The sequence below is a fragment of the Sminthopsis crassicaudata genome, chromosome 2, assembly GCF_048593235.1.
Source record: "Sminthopsis crassicaudata isolate SCR6 chromosome 2, ASM4859323v1, whole genome shotgun sequence".
Classification (NCBI taxonomy): domain Eukaryota; kingdom Metazoa; phylum Chordata; class Mammalia; order Dasyuromorphia; family Dasyuridae; genus Sminthopsis; species Sminthopsis crassicaudata.
The window spans coordinates 560589231-560606328 of record NC_133618.1 but is presented as its reverse complement, the minus strand read 5'-3'; the positions used below and the strand labels follow the sequence as shown (position 1 = coordinate 560606328).

The 17098-nt window shown below is 32.5% G+C and overlaps 1 protein-coding gene across 13 annotated transcripts in view; it reads left to right on the top strand.

Moving 5' to 3' along the window:
- Positions 1–17098, top strand: part of CHD2 (chromodomain helicase DNA binding protein 2) — a 181512-nt gene that overhangs the window by 151905 nt on the left and 12509 nt on the right. For 9 of the 13 annotated variants that reach the window (XM_074295064.1, XM_074295066.1, XM_074295065.1 and 6 more), the window contains 7 exons: positions 912–1050; positions 1471–1621; positions 2764–2886; positions 4078–4206; positions 4737–4877; positions 5884–6018; positions 15472–15650. In XM_074295064.1, coding sequence (XP_074151165.1) covers positions 912–1050; positions 1471–1621; positions 2764–2886; positions 4078–4206; positions 4737–4877; positions 5884–6018; positions 15472–15650 — 997 coding nt within the window. The remainder of the gene's footprint in view (positions 1–911; positions 1051–1470; positions 1622–2763; positions 2887–4077; positions 4207–4736; positions 4878–5883; positions 6019–15471; positions 15651–17098) is intronic. The other 4 variants (XR_012486993.1, XR_012486994.1, XM_074295073.1 and 1 more) reach the window with 2 other exon arrangements.

Below are 17098 nucleotides of genomic sequence, written 5' to 3'. Positions count from 1 at the left end.
AAACTCCATTCCCTTTTGTGATTTTGGGTGAATGGTCAACCCCTTTGGTCTTGATTTATACCACCTTGGTTCCTACATTGATGTTCATTTCTAAGGTTCTGTCTTTCCTAAGACAATGGGTACTTTTTAGTTCCCTTGAATCTTAGATCAGAGTTCTGGTTCTTCAACTTTTTCTGTAATGTTTCATATCAGAGTACTAGGGATCTCAGAACTTTCCAAGCATTGCTAAATCCATTTTCTTCAAATTCTACAGTGTTGATTTCTGAGCATTTTGGGACCTTCTTGTGGGAACGCTTCATTCTTGTTACCTTCAGATCATGCTAAGATATCTCTGCCACTTCTCACAGGGTGTAGTTGTTTTCTGTATCCTGGTATTATATTGTAATATTGCCTATTGGCTTCTGACTGAATTTTTGTGCAGTCTTAAGTTGGATGAAGTTATTGTAGTTTTTCATTGGATTTTTTATTATTTATATGGTACTATCTTTAGTGGGTTTTTTTTTTAAATTTATTTATATATTTTTTTTATTAGAGCAGGTATGTAGAAGCTGTGTTACCCTTTTCTATTGAGGGAAACATTTTGTTTGGAATTTCTATTCAATACCTCCAAAATCCTCTTCTGATTATTAATTTTAGAGGCAAGAAAAATAAATATTAAGATTTGAGAAAGAAAATTGCCACTGAATGAAAGAAGTCTTAAATATTTAATTTCCAAAATGATTTAGGGATTTTCCAAGAATATTAAACACTTTATTTACACTTTTTATCTGTGAACTAATCAGAGGCAAGGAATCTAAACTGAGGAAATAAAATTTGGGGGAAACAAGTAAGTGGTTGGGATATTTACCCTTATGTACTCCTTGATATTTAATTAAGTATTTTTGTACTAATAAGAAATTGATGTTCCTTAGGGAAAGGACCAGGGAAAAGAAGAGGTCCTACTATCAAGATTTCTGGGGTTCAAGTCAATGTTAAATCTATTATTCAGCATGAAGAGGAGTTTGAGATGTTGCACAAATCTATTCCTTTGGACCCTGAAGAAAAAAAAAAGTGAGTATATATATATATGTGTGTGTGTGTGTGTGTATATATATATATATATATATATATATATATATATATATATATATATATATATATATATACACATATATATATATGCATATATATATGTATATATAAATATATATATATATGTATATATATCTGAGTATGATGGGGATATATATATATATATATATATGAGTAGATGAAGTAGACTTCACCTTAAAATTTATTTGTGCAAATATTTACTCTTTTTAGCATCTTTTAAAATACTACAATAATAAATACTAAAAAATACTAAAATAAACTATATAATAGTTTTCCTTAATATATTAAAATACTATACCTACACAAACAAAAGTTTCTTTTAAAAAATATTGAGAAAAATTCCTCAACGATATTCTTTTGCATTTATGATTCCTTCAGATATTGCTTAACCTGTCGTGTCAAAGCTGCACATTTTGATGTAGATTGGGGAGTGGAGGATGATTCTCGGCTATTATTGGGGATTTATGAACATGGCTATGGCAACTGGGAGCTAATTAAAACAGATCCAGAACTGAAATTAACTGACAAAGTAAGTAACTTTGTAAGGCTAGAGATGTCTAACATTTTTTTTTAAATCGGTAAATTGGTTAATATTGAAGATAACAATTAATTGATATTTAACATTAAAATCAAAACAATTTTGCGAATGATTTCTTGTCATTCTTTCACTATGTTAACATTCATTTCTGGTGGAATATGGTAATTATTTCACAGTTTGAAGATCAAGAAGAAAAAGCAAATCAAACTCCTAAATACTTTTGAAATTGTGGGAAAAATTTAGATGTTATTCTGAGTAGAATTTTAAGTCTGATTTGTCAGTGATCAAATACCCTTACAATTAATACCAAAGATTGATTTTTTTCCAGGCCCATTTAATGGCTCATTATTTCTAGCAACCAATTTCTCTCATTACACACAGAATCACAGAAATGTGAATAACTTTGTGGAGTTTTTTGTAATGGTATTTGACCTTTAGCTGAAACCTATCTCCTGAATGTATTTAGCAAAAATCATTCTGCATAAATATTACAGTAGTGGCTTTAAGAAAAAGGGGGGGGCAGTGAGGAAAGCAGAAAGGCTTAGATTTCAGCAGACCAGTTGTGCTCCTGGCAGGGCTTTTCCTGGCACGTCAAAACAAAATACTTATTCAGTGTGGTTTTTCAGAGGGTAAAAACACCCTGTCATAAACACTGAGTTCAAATTCAGTCTGGGCTACTTAATAAGTCCAAATATTTTAGCAGGGAATGGATCATATCCTGGAATAGCTCAGTGCTCTCTGGCAATGCTTTAAGAAGCATTTTAAATCTAAAATGAAGCTTTAACCTAGCTCCAGGGATTCCCTGCTCCTGGAAGGAGGAAATCCACGACGGCTGGGATGCTCTAGCAGATGAAGCCAACAAGCTCCCCCTACCTGAGTTGTTCTACCCTGTTAACAGCACAGGTAGGAGCCAGTGGGAGAGCTGGATTTCTCCATCCCATTTTATAAAATGAGAACAGCTCATAAGGGATTTTAGTGTTTGGGAGCCCTGGAAAAGAGACAGGTTCTGAGACTTTTTTTGGGGGGGAGGAGGGAAGAACATTTTATTAATACTATACTGCAATAGAGTATTTCCTAGCCAGCTAACCTCAAAATGGGGTGGTGGTTCTCTCTCTTTTTTTCTTTTTCCAAAGATATTACCTGTTGAGACAGATAAAAAACCTCAGGGAAAGCAGCTACAAACTCGAGCTGACTACCTGTTAAAGCTGCTGAAGAAAGACTTGGACAAAAAGGAGTTGGTTAAAGAGGGTGAAGAGGTAAGTAAAGTTGACCAGTCTTTGTTCCCAAGGGAAAGCTTCCAAAATTAAATGACTATAGTGTGAAGATGCTGTGGATATAATAAAAACCAATAGATTGGAACTTAATTCCCTATCTTTCTCCCAAAGATAGTCTTAAGGTTTTAGAGAGTTAGTTTATTATCAAAAGAATTTGTTTAAAACAGCACAAATTGATATGAGATTTTCCTTTGGGGGATTTATGGCTTACCAGCCTTCTTATTTCCCAATTACTATATCATTCTATATACTTCTTCATTCTTCCTCTTCTACCAAAACACTGCCAGATTAGGTGTTCTATCACTTAAACTCACACACAACACACACACACATATACACACATACACCCCCAACAACATTACTGTCGACAGTTTGGATATGATATTAGATTTCTCTAGTGGATATATATTGGGTCCCCTAATCATGGTATTTATTACATTATGTCTAGCTCAATTATTATTGATAATGGTCCATAGAAATAGTATTTGGTAGTTTAAAAAGACTCATTAGTCTTTTTAAAAATCTGTGTTAAAATAAATTCAGCCTTTTAAGTGAAGCTTATTGACAAGGAAATTAATGAACTAATTTTAGTTTTTTTTATGTTTTCAACCACTCTTTATCCCCCCCCCTCCAAAAAAAAAAAAAAAAGTGGTTATGAAATTGAAATGATCCCAAGTTACATAATAGGAGGAAGGGGCAGAAATAGTGGAAAACCTAATTGCCATTGGCTTATTAACCCTAGAATATAGATTTTTTTTCCCTTAGAACATCTAAATTTTTTTAGAAGTTACAGCATTTCCTTTTTCTAAAGGTTGCTTTTTGTTTATTCCTTTTGAGTTTTTGCTAATTTCTGTTAGAATGATAAATTGGCCATAATTTTAAGGAGTTTTAACTGTAAACAGGCTCTGTTTATGCTCCAGCTACATTTTTGGTTGACTGTTTCATCTTTAGTTATATCTATAGTTGAGACCAGCCATATGAAATACAGAAAGGCTCATTATCAGAAAATTAGTTATTAGATTTTTTTTGCGTTTGTGTGTGTGGCCAAAGCAAATTCATTCAGCTATGTACTCTGTATTGGTAGAGTAAGTACCCACATGGTAGAATCACACATACTTGAAGTACAAATATTGGAGTAAGTTTTATCATTAGTGGTTCCTTCCCTTTCAATAGACCAAATTAAAGAAGCGAAAGCCCCGTGTGAAGAAGGAAAACAAGGCTCCTAGAGTGAAAGATGAGCATGGAAATGAATTCTCATCCCCTAGGCATTCAGACAATCCATCAGAAGAGGGGGAAGTCAAGGTAGGGGCCAGATTTCAGTAGTTTAGTTGAAACTTACTGTTTTGGGCTTTATAGGGAGAGTGGAAAAAAATCCTTAGAATGCTCCTGTGTCTTAAACTTAACTAGTCAGAAGAACAGAGTTTATTTTAAGGAAAGGAAAAAAAAAAACATGCTATAGAGACATTCACTATGTAAGTGGTTGGGGATAAAAATCTGGGATCTTTACTCTTATTGTTGGTACACAGTTTGAGGTATATTTTGGAGTAATTATTATAGGCCAGAATTGATCCATGGTTACACATTTGAAGTTACAGACATAAAACAATAGATGTGAGACTACTCAATATTCACCAAACATGTATTGAGTGCCTATTGCATGCAATGCCATTAGTGTATTGCAGGGCAGGGTACTTAAAAATAAAGGTCTTTTTCTTAAAGCAGCGAGTGACCTTGGAGCTTTGTTATGATTTTCTAGATACCACCCAAATGAATGGTTGAATTAAATTTTGTGGCAAAAACTCATAGTCATGTGGGATTTCTTTGATTCTTAGGATGATGGCTTGGAAAAAAGCCCCATGAAAAAAAAGCAGAAGAAAAAAGAAAACAAAGAGAACAAGGAGAAACAGATGGGTTCTAAAAAAGAAAAGGAAGGAGATAAGGAAAGAAAGAAGACAAAGGATAAGAAAGAAAAGGTATTGTTTCCTTTTTCCATCAATAAATATCATCATTTGGAATTGTTTTTTAGAAGATGGAAATGATAATGAGGTTTTCACTCTTGGGGTCTAGAGAGGTTTGTTATCCTTGGAGAGATAGAAAAAATCTTTCTTTTTCCAAAGAAGGAAACACATTAAATACTGAGTATTTTTTGGAATTATCTTAAGTGTTTATTCTGGTTTTCTGCTATATATTTTGAGGTAGGTATTTGGATCAGGGAAGAACAAAGATCTAGAACTCAAAAGGACCACATGGTGCAATCCCCTCATTTTATAGGTGAAGAAACCATCTGAGACAGGTTAATGGAATTACCTATGTTATCTAAGTAGCATTTTGATGTGATCTTTGAACCCTGGTCCTCTGACTCCGGAGTCATTTCTATTATGTCACAGAAAAAGAATCAGAAAAAAGAAAATTTAAATTGAAAGATTGGTATCTGAAGCAGATTCTGAACCATTTCAGTAAAGAGCAGTCTCCTTGACAAATTAACTTTGAGAAAGATTTGAATTTCTGAAAATAACATTTGATCATTTAGCTTGTGGTGAATGTGAAGAGCTTGCCTGGTTTTTGAGGGAGATATTTGATTTTAGCAAGGCTGATTAGCTCTTCCATCATCTTTGATTTATTTGTTAGAATTGATAAGAATGTAGTATATTTGGAAAGCATAGAATCTATTGGGTCTATACAGATAATTGCTTCATTTGTCACCCATTTTTAAGAGGGCACAGAAGTAAATTTTAATTTAAGTCATCTTTAAGCATGTAAATGGAAGAAGACCAAATGTGATGTAATTTCACTATTTGATATTTAGGATTTATTAGTTTCAGTCTTTACTAATTTGTGGGATATTAGACAGTATTTCCCTAGAGCTGCATTTATCTTTTTGTAGTGTGACAATATAAATGTAAATTCATTTAATGTCTGAATTTCACATAGTGATGGCTACATAGAAGAATGACCACATTTAATGATTTCTTTTTAAAGCCTAAAGCAGGTGATGCCAAAGCTGGAAATAAATCAAAAAGAGCCCAAGGTCCTGTCCATATTACCGCAGGAAGTGAACCAATCCCCATTGGAGAAGATGAGGATGATGAACTAGACCAGGAAACATTCAGCATAGTAAGTACTAAAATTGGATAGCCCAGAGATTCCTGAAACAAAGGCTAACTTATTTGCTAGGACTCTGTATTCTCTGGATCTATTCATAGATTCTTAATACAGTGGAATAAAAACTCATGTGAATTCCTAATATGGTATTTTCAAAGTATTAAACTATCCTGGTTAGAGAGTTCAGAAGGTATTCAATGGAAAACAAAATCTTAGATGAAGATTGACAATCATGTAGTTAGGTAGTTATTATGCTAAATAGAAGGTAATGAGGTAATGCAAGAGATAAAGTGCTAAATTTAAAGTTAGTAAGTCTTAAATTCAAATCTGATCTCAGACATTAGCTATCCTGGATAAGTCACTTAATTTCTCTTTGCCTCCATTCTCCTCAACTATAAAATGAGGATAGGAAACACCTTGCTAGAAAGTTATAAACCTCAAATGAGGTAATATTAGTAAAATACAGTGTCTGGCAAGCAGTAGGGACTATATAAATACTTCCTTTCCCCTCTACATAAAACAAACAAAAAGGTAGGACTCTCATGCACTCAGGTATTCATGAACTTACTTCAAATTTTCTTCAGCATATTATATATATTTTTGTAGCATGTTTTATCTACTTAAATAATAAAATTTACTGATTCCTGTGGAGTGGAACAAATATTTGGATGGTGATATTTCAAAAAGATAAGTGATATGAACTTAAAATACAGGCAAATAAGTTTGAGAACAAAGGATGTCCTCTAATATCTTATACTCCAAGGAAATACCAGCAAATCTGATTGATCACATAACAAAATGTGTTTTATAGGGTGGGGGAACAAATGTATTGACCTTAGGTAAATTGTATTGGAACATACTACATTGTGTTGAAGACCAAAGCTGCTTGTTTCTTCAGAAATAAGTCCAGGAAGATGAGAGAAATCAATGGCCTGTCATTCAAACCCCTCTATATAGACTGGTACATCTCTACTTTTTAGTCTTCTTTCCCAGTACTCTGACTTATAGAATCAGAAATTTTAGAGTGGAAAGCACTAGTTCAGTTTATATCTCAATAAGAATCCTGGATATATCTTAACCTTGATAGATAATTATCTAGCTACTGCTTTAAAACCTCCAATAATGTGGAACCCAGTATCTTCCTTTTCTGGATAGCAGTATTTGTTAGGACATTTTCCTTTACATATACCTCACATTGCTCTTGGTCCTTCCCTGGGTCTAAACAAACAAGTCTGTACCATTTTCTAAATGACAGCTCTTCAAATATTTAAAACAGCTATTATTTTTCACCTCACACCCTCTCCTTCTCTTCCTTTTTCTAAACAAAACATCACTAATTCTTTAAAACATAGATGGAGCATGGATCAAGGTGTTGTCTGCAAGTCTGGTTCCCTTTGTTTCCAGCTTTTTCCAAACTGTGGCATCCAAAAGGTGTTGTCTGCAATTCTGGTTCCCTTTGTTTCCAGCTTTTTCCAACTGTGGCATCCAAACATGATCAGTGTCCTGAAATGGACAAAATATAGCAAAATTATTCTGTTTTTGATTACTAGAAGCTGTGCTTCTCTTAATGACATCATAATTTTCATTTATATATATATATATATATATATATATATATATATATATAAAACCTTTTGGACAATTGTTGACTTAATTATTTTGGATGTGTTCTATATTAGTTATGTTGATATTTTGAATTCCAAGATAAGACTTTATCCCTGTTGAACTTCATCTGTACATCCTTGCTGTAACTGTCAAAGTGTTTTTTGGGATCCTAACTCTATCATTTTGTGTATTAGTTATTCCTTTCAGCTTTGTGTCATTTGTAAATTTGATGATCATACTACCTATGCCTTTAAGTTTCTGTAAAAATGTTAAGCAGTATAAATCCCTAGAACACTTCAATGGGTGATAATCTTTGTTTTGAGCACTGAGGCCCCTTGTATTTGCAAGATTTGCAGATAGTTTTGCTTGCTCTCTTCAAGAAACAGCCTGTTTCCCAGAGTTTGCCCTCTGAGCACTAAGTTCCCCCACTGATTTGCTCTTCTACTGAGTCGGGACTGAGGGTCTTAATTGCTGATTTGCTGTGATTAAGACCCCTCATTGGCTCTCCCAGAGTCTGAACTAGGCTGAATATTCTTTTCACCCCAATGAGACTAATCTTTCTTGAAGTATTTCCAGTCTATCTTGAGCTGGAAAATGGTTTCATTCTGTCAGACTCTGTTTAGAAACTTAGTTTCATGTGGTTTTCAAGGGAAATGGGGACAGCTCAAGCAGCTTCCTGACTTTACTCCACCATCTTCGTGGAGTAATACATAAATAATAAAATTTCATTTTATTAGATCTAGCCTAATGTTCTAGCCTGTCAAGATCCTTTTGGATTCTGACTTTAGCCAACTATATTAATCTATCCCTCACAGTTTCATGTTATCTATAAATTTGAAGAACATACATTAAATGCGTTTATTTAAGTCATTGATAAGAATGTTGTACAGTACAGGTCAGAGTAGAGATCCTTGGGATTTTATCTTGGAGACTTCCTGCCACATTGATCTTGAGCCATTTACAACTATTCTTTGAGTCCAATTAATTCTAAATCCACTTCTTATTATCTAATCCATGTTTCTCCATATTTTCCACAGAAACCTTATGATACTTTATCAAAAACTTTATTAATGTCTAAGTAAGCTATATCCATAAGATTTTGGTAATTTATTAGTTAAGTAATCCTGTCCAAAAAAAAAAAAAAGATACAAAGTTAGTGAAGCGTGATCTGTTCTTGATGGAATTAGGCTGGCTCTTTTTAATTTACTGCTTCCCTTTCTAGATATTTGCCAACTATCTTTTAATGACTGTTAGTAAAGTTTCCCCAGGAATCAAAGTCAAACTAACTGGTCTAGAGTCTATAGATTTTGTTCTCTTCTATTTTTTTGTTTTTTTGAAAATCAGCATATTTGGCTTTCTCCAGTACCTTCATTTTCCATGATCTTTTAGGTATCAGTAATCATGATTCAGTTATCACATCAGCTAATTCTTTCAGGTTAGGAGTATCTAGATAATTTTAATGAGGAGCATCTAGGTACCTTCTTACTCTCTTTTTACTTATAGATAGCAGCCCCCTGTTAGTAATTTCAGTTTTGTCATATCCAATGTACAAGTCATCTGCCTTCTTTTTGTTTTCTGTGTCATTCTTCCATCTGACCCAAATAAAACTCAGATCTTTTCTTTGTTCCTTCTTTTTCTCCCAACATAGCTAAAAAAAAAAACAAAACCTTAACTATTTCTTATATGGTATATGCACACATATACACACATATTTTACACACACATATATGTGCATATATAAACACATATTTTACATATTACTTTGAAAAATGCTGAATGTCTGGGTTTTGTTTTCTTCTATGCCATTTAAACAGTGTTTCAATGGCTTTCTCGTCTTTGCTACTACTATTTCTCTACTCCTATCCCAAATGAAAACTAAGAAAAAAAAAAAGAAAACAATCAATCATTATGATAGATAGGCATAGTCAAGCAAAATATAGTAACTATGTCTGTTAATATATTTCTTTCTGTACCTTGTGCCAGCACCTTTTTGTTAGGAAGTAGGTAGCATGTTTCACCAGAGTTCAGCTGAAAACTTGATCGAGCTTTGCATTGATCTGAGTATTTAAATCTTTCAGTTTTTCTTTTTTTTTTTTTTTTTTTAATTACATCTAAAGATAGATATTTCCACATTAGTCATGTTGTGAAAAAAGAATGAGAAAAAAAGGGAAAAAACACAAGAAGGAAAAAGCAAAACAAAAAGAACCTCCAACATGATAATAGTACTTTAATGAGCATTCAGATTGCATATTTCTTTCTGGATGTGGATAGCATTTCTCATCATGAGCCTTAGGGTGCAGAAAAGACATAAAATGTGAGCTCGCACGCGCATGCGCACACGTGTGTGTATATGTGTGTGTGTGTGTATTGATCGTAGTTATTATAATGTCTCTTCAAAATAGTTTTTTTTATAATGTATAAATTGTTCTCTTGGATTTGTTCATTTCATTCTTCATCACTTTATGGAAGTTTTCATAGTTATTAATTCTTACAGTATAAATTATCCTTTTGGTTCTGTGTACTTCACGCTGCATTAATGATGTAAATTTTTTTTTTTATGTCTCTTTGAAATCATCATTCTAAGTTTCTTGTCACATGCCATTCTAACACATTGATATATATCACACCTTATTCAATTGTTCTTCAATTTATGGGCGTCCTTTTAGTTTCTGTTTGTTTTTGCCACCCCAAAAAGAGCTTATGAATATTTTTGTACACATAGGACCTTTTCCTATTTCTTTGATCATCTTTATGCACAGGCTCACAATGATATAAATTGGTCAAAGAGCAAGTACTTTGCAGTAACTTTTTGTGTATAATTCCAAGTTACTTTAAAGAATGGCTATATCCAACCATTTGGTTGGTACTCAATCAAAAGTCTTCCAAATGCACATTATTGTGTTTCTTTTCTTACCCTCCCTATAATATTTTTTCATTTTCCTTTTTTTTGATGTTATCTTTACCAATTTATTGATAGGTTTGAGTTGGAATTTCAGAATAATTTAATTTTTATTTCTCTAATAAATGGCAGTTTGAAGCATTTTTAATATGACTTAAAACTCTGGATTCCTTCTCTTCAGAGCTATATGTTTATAGTCTTAGAACTCTTACCAATTGAGAAATGGCTCCCTTTTCCTATAAATTTGAATCTGTCTCCTTTTCAAGATATATAAAAATGAAACCTTATCAGAGAAACTTATTGCACATTTTTATCTCAATTAGTTTTTTATCTTAGGTTTGCTATATTTGTGCAAAAATTTTTGAACTTTGTTTAATCTAAATCATCCATTTTATCTTCTGTGTTTATTGTTTATTAAACACTTGTTTATTAAAAACCTTTTCCTCTTGATCTTACAAGTAAATTTTTCCTTGTTTTTCTAATTTGTTCAATCTTGGTCACATATCTGGTCAGTAGTTTATTTTGGTATACATGCAAAATGTTCATCTAAGTCTTTTTTCTCTCCCAACATGATTCATAAAGCAATGTGTATTAAAAGTAAATATTTTTTTTTTTAAAAAGAACATTTTTGCTTTGTAGTATAGTTTGAGATCTGACACTACCAGGCATTCTTCATTCCCTCTTCTTTTCATTATTTCCTTTGAGATTCTTGACCTTTTTAAACCTACTTATGAATTTTATTATCTTTTTTCTGATTCTATAACATAATCCTTTGGTGATTTTGTTATCCTAGCATTGAAGAAGTAAATTAATTTAGGTAGAATAGACTCTTTTATTAGATTGAGTCATCCATAGGATGAGCAATTAATATTTGCCTGATTTATTAGGCCTATTTTTATCTTTTAAAACAATGGTTTATAGATGGATTTATGTAGTTTTTGTGTTTTTTTTAATAGACTTTATATATTATAAAGTGATTTTAAATGGAATTTCTATTTTCTTGAAGATTTTATTGATACTATTTAGAAAACAAAAATAGATTTTTGTGAATTTATTTTATAACCTTAAAATTTGTTGAAATTATTGTTTCAGTTAATTTTTCAAAACTTACTCTTGAGGCAGTTAGATGACCTCAGACATTTAATACGTAGTAGTGATGTAATCCTGGGCAAGTCACTAAACTCCAATTGCTTATTCCTCCTGAGAAAAATTACTCTTCTGAGTTCTTTTTGGTTTATCTCTGATTTCATTGGAAAAAAATTGGAGCGTGTGTATGTATGTGTGTGAGGGCATATGTGAACATGTATGGCAAGAAGTTTATTTAAGCATGATGTTTGACTTGAAGGAAAAGTACCTAGGATTAATTTCTTTATTAGTAAGATGTCCCTAACTGAAACATATTTCTGTACATGTAATAGCTACATTTTTAAAAGGTACAAAATTGTTCTTGTTTTCCTTTATTATTGTAAAACCAAGAACAATTAGATAATTTTGATGTTTTTCTTTATTATTATAAAACCATCAAAATTATCTAATCTAATAGGACATAAGGACACACAAGGAGTTTTTGGTGCTTTTTTTTTTTTTTAAATGGGGGTATTTATCATTGTTATTGTTGTTGTTAAAGAGCCGGAATACAAAGATAAAAGTTGAATGAGCATGTCATTAATGGAGGAAAGGGATATTTTCACATAACTAGTTTGCTTTTTTCCCTTATCCATTTCTAATTGATGTTGATCGAAATATAAGATTGGCTAAAATGTATTATGCCAGTTTACCCATTATTTTTCTGTACATTTACTTTTTGGAAATAGATGTTTTTTGATATCAGATATCTTATTACATTTTCAAGTATTTTTCAATCCTTTTTTTTTTTTTTTTTTTTTTTTTTTTAACGAACATTTCCCTTGTCTGGAGTCATTGATTTGTTTGGTTATTCTAGTTTTTAGAGTCCATTACCATTATTATTTTTGGTTTTAAACTATTTTCCTTCCAATTCTTTCTTCATGTTTACTTATTTTCTTTCTTGCTTCATTTCTGTCTCTTTCCTCCCCTCCAAATATTCATGTTAACCTTATGGGAAGGTTTTTTTCCTTTTGTTTTGTTTGAGTCCTTTTTATAATTGTTAGTTGTTAATAGAGTTATTTGCTTCTTGGGGATTTCTGTTTATATTTATGATACTTGTTCTATTGGGGGGGTTTTCTTTGATTTATTCATCTAATTTAGTTCCTAATTTGGGACTTTGTACCACTACCAGCCATTTTTGCCCTCTACTCTCTAGGCTTTTGGGTAGGGTAGTCATTTCTGCTTGGTTGTAACTTATAGTAATAGTTTTAGGCATTCAGGGCCTTTTCTCAGGTTGTAGGACAGAGTATTTTGGACCTTAGAACTCTTGAACCTAGAGTATCCTTGTCTGGCTGTTAGTGCACTCTGTTGGTTTCTTTCTATTGCCATTCCTTTACACTGGTTAGGTTCCTATCTTGTCCTTGAGATTTTTAATTACCCTTGGACTTTCTGGGGAAAGCTCTCTCCACTTATTTTTTCGGGATGTAGAACCTTGCATGCTTATGTGTAGTTTTGGTTAAACTCTGCACTCAAATGCACTGAAGTTTGCTTTTGGGTAATAGCCTCCTCTCAAGTTGCCCATAGGCTTCTGACTGACCTTTTATGCAATTCTGGGATAGAAGTTGTATTTTACTGTAGTTTCTCATTGGATTTCTTAATCATTATTCATTTTTAGGCAAACTTCATGACTTTAATGGAATGAGTATATGAAAGCTAGTATGTATCTTATTTATTCAATCATTTTTGACAAGAATTGTACCCTATTTATGTGTACTATATTAGACTATAAATACAGCAGCTGACACATCCAGAAGTACATAATACACAAAGTCTTAAGAAGTCTTTCCATTGCTATCAACATTTGTATATAAATGTACAAAGTTTAGGCAAAGATCTTTATTGTTTGATCCTTCTTTTTTCCTCCAATATACCTAGCTCTTACCCAGATTTTTTGTATTTTTCAACAAATCAAATATTTATTAACCCAGAAAGCAGATGAGTATCAGTTTTGATCAACAGATATTTGTTTGAAAGTTATTGTCATAGTTTTTAACTCTCTAAAATCATATGAACTTAGTGTAGGTAATAACAAATTCCCTGAAAATTTTCTCTTTTTAACTATATTGGCAAGAAAAAATGTCTTGAAGAAGAGATAGGACTTACATATAAATTTTTACATTTCTTGGTAGGTATTTGATATCGTAGGATTTTATTCCTGACTTTATTCTTGAATTTTATGTCTATGTTCTTATTTTTTCAATGTAGTCATAATCTTTGGAATATAACTTGATGGATGGCTCAAAAGATGGGCTCTTTTTTCTAACTCATCTTTTTAGTTTATAAGCTTTTTTTATTAAGTTTTCCAGGCACCAGAAAAATATGTTTTTATCAGCTGTGTTCTCACTGTGTCCTGAATCCTCTCATTCCTGTATTTTAAATTATGGTACAGAAATTGAAATCTTATTCTGAATCAACACTTCACTTCATACTTTCACATCCCTCTGCTTATTATAATGTTTAGTGCTCTCTATATTCTCTATCAGTAGTTGTATAGTACTAACTATACATTCTGAGGTCTGTTATATGTTGGGAAGAGAACTAGTGTCAGACACTGTACTAAGCATTTTATAAATATTATCTCATTTGTTATACCACTTCCTAATCCTGAAATTTCCCCCATTTCAACCTATTGAAATCTCAGCCATCCTTCCAAGGTTTTGATCAGATGGCATCCCTTTTCTTTTCTTTCTTTCTTTCTTTCTTTTTTTTTTTTTTTTTTTATTTAGAATTTTTTTTTTATATACTATTATCCCTTGTATTCATTTTTCCAAATTATCCCCTCCCTCCCTCCACTCCCTCCCCCCGATGACAGGCAATCCCATACATTTTACATGTGTTACAATATAACCTAGATACAATATATGTGTGTAAATACCATTTTCTTGTTGCACATTAAGTATTAGATTCCAAAGGTATAAGTAACCTGGGTAGATAGACAGTAGTGCTAACAATTTACATTCACTTCCCAGTGTTCCTTCTCTGGGTGTAGTTATTTCTGTCCATCATTGATCAAGTGGAAGTGAGTTGGATCTTGGCATCCCTTTTCTATGAAGCATTCCCTGCTTTCTTTCCTTACTCTCAAGCCTCCAGTTAAAATGATTTTTCTTTCTTTGGACTTCATATATTTCTCTTATGTGCCATCATGATCAATTTTACTTTGTTTTACAGTTTTTCACATATGTATTGTAATTTTCACCATACCGTAAACTCCATAAGAACAAGGTCTCTTTTATTATCTGTTTATTTTCCTTAGTGCTTAGAATAGTGCTCTGCACATTGCATGTGTTTGCAAATTGAATCTATATGTCTTGAAAGAGTTGAGTGATTATTTCTAAAGGTGTTCAAATATTTGCTTAGCAGATCAAATGTCTCATTTGTTTCTTGGCTACAGAAGTATCTGATTTGTGAAACACACACACACACACACACACACACACACACACACACACACACACACACACACACACACACACACTTCTGCTTTGATTGCTCTAGAGAAAAGCCTTTTTAGGGGATATGTTTTTTTTCTGTTTTATCCTAAAAGTCTAGGCCAGGGGTTCTCAAACTACAGCCTGCAGGCCAGATGCGGACGTTTATGCGGCCCTCTGGGTTATGGCAAACGGGCTGAGGGGCGGAGACAGAGTGTGAGTTTTTATTTTTACTATAGTCTGGCCCTCCAACAGTCTGAGGGACAGTGAACTGGCCCCCTATTTAAAAAGTTTGAGAACCACTGGTCTAGGCCCTTCTTAATTGAGAATATTATGCATAAAAAGCAAGGGAGTAGAAGATTTCTCTGTAAAGGTAAAAGTAATCTCTACTCTGTTGATCTACCCCAGTGCAAAGAGAGGATGAGGCCAGTGAAAAAGGCTTTGAAGCAGCTGGATAAACCAGACAAGGGACTCACTGTGCAGGAACAGCTAGAGCACACCCGAAACTGCCTCCTGAAGATTGGAGACCGAATATCAGAGTGCCTTAAAGCCTACTCTGATCAGGAGCACATCAAACTGTGGAGGAGGTAACTGAACTTTGGATTTTATTTGGCTGTTTTGACTTGGCCAAAATGATTTTTTTAATAGGAAAAAATGAGAAATGGAAATATAATTTATCCCCTCAACTATTCACAGGAAGTTTCATTGTTGGCATGAATCTACATTATACTACTAATCTATGGGAACCAGTCTTTTAAGTGGAAGGGAAACTATTTTTCTGGGTGAAATTAATATTATCTATGATATTGATTTCAGTTGTTTTTTCTAGAAGTAAAAACTCCAGAGTCATAGAAAGGAATCTTTAGGACTGAAAAAGAGCTTACTTAGACTAAGTCAATCTAGTCCAATTCACATAGTATTAATAGATCTAGGATGGGAATGGACATTAGTTTTATGCTATGATATTATATGAATTCTATTATTACTTAATTTAGATAATTCAGAAGACAAAATGATCAACCCAAAGGGGTGTGTGTATAAGATTTTAAGTTTCACGAAAAAAAGGACTATGTCTTGCTCATTGTGGTATCTCTCCCTATCCCAAGAACTATATTCTACAAAGAAAGAGTGCAGAATAAACAGAATAAATGTTTGTTGAGTTAATGTGTAAACTTTGGTGTGCTGAGACACCAAAGTTTCTATTTGGTAAGTTTGGAAACATTTTATCAGGCTTTCCAAAGGAAATAAATTTTTTAAAATATTTATTTTTAATAAATTATTTTACAAATATTTCTTTATAAATTCCATTTTTAATAGGACTATCTTTTATTTTATATATATATATATATATGTATGTATGTATGTATAAATACAGACACATATATACTTTTTTTTTTGAACTAGTTTTGGAAAATTTAGAGTGGGTTTTAGATGTATCTTGATGTCTACCACATGTCTTTCCTGAAACCCACTTAAGATTAATTTCCCTTCTCCTAAGGCCATTATCATGTGGTCTCTATGAATTAAACTTTCATTTTTTAGAAATCTGATTTAATCCCAGTCTAAAACTACTGAAAATACAAGTAATTTAGGTAAATGCTAGCAGGTTTCCTAATAAATGTTCAAAAATACCAGTAGATAAATGATTAGTATTTATTAAGTACCTGTAATACAGTAGAAAGTTGGGATGTTGTAATAGAATAAAAATTACCTCAGTTGTTTGACCATGGGCAAATCACTTGACTTCTCTGAGACTGTTTTGCCATATATAAAATGGGGATAATAAATCCTAACAGGATTATTATGAAGGTCTTATGAGAAAATGTATGATTAGCACAGTGTAAATGTTATAGCCCTGCATTAACACCAGCCTTTGTCATTAGTATTAATTAGAAGTTCATCATAGGAACATGGGGAATGCTGAAGAAATAAATGCAGTCTTTGCCCTTAAAAAGCTTACAATATTGCTGATAATAGAGTAGTGTTTATAAAATAACTAGAGAACAATAAAGGAGAGTGCATAGTTAAGTGCTGA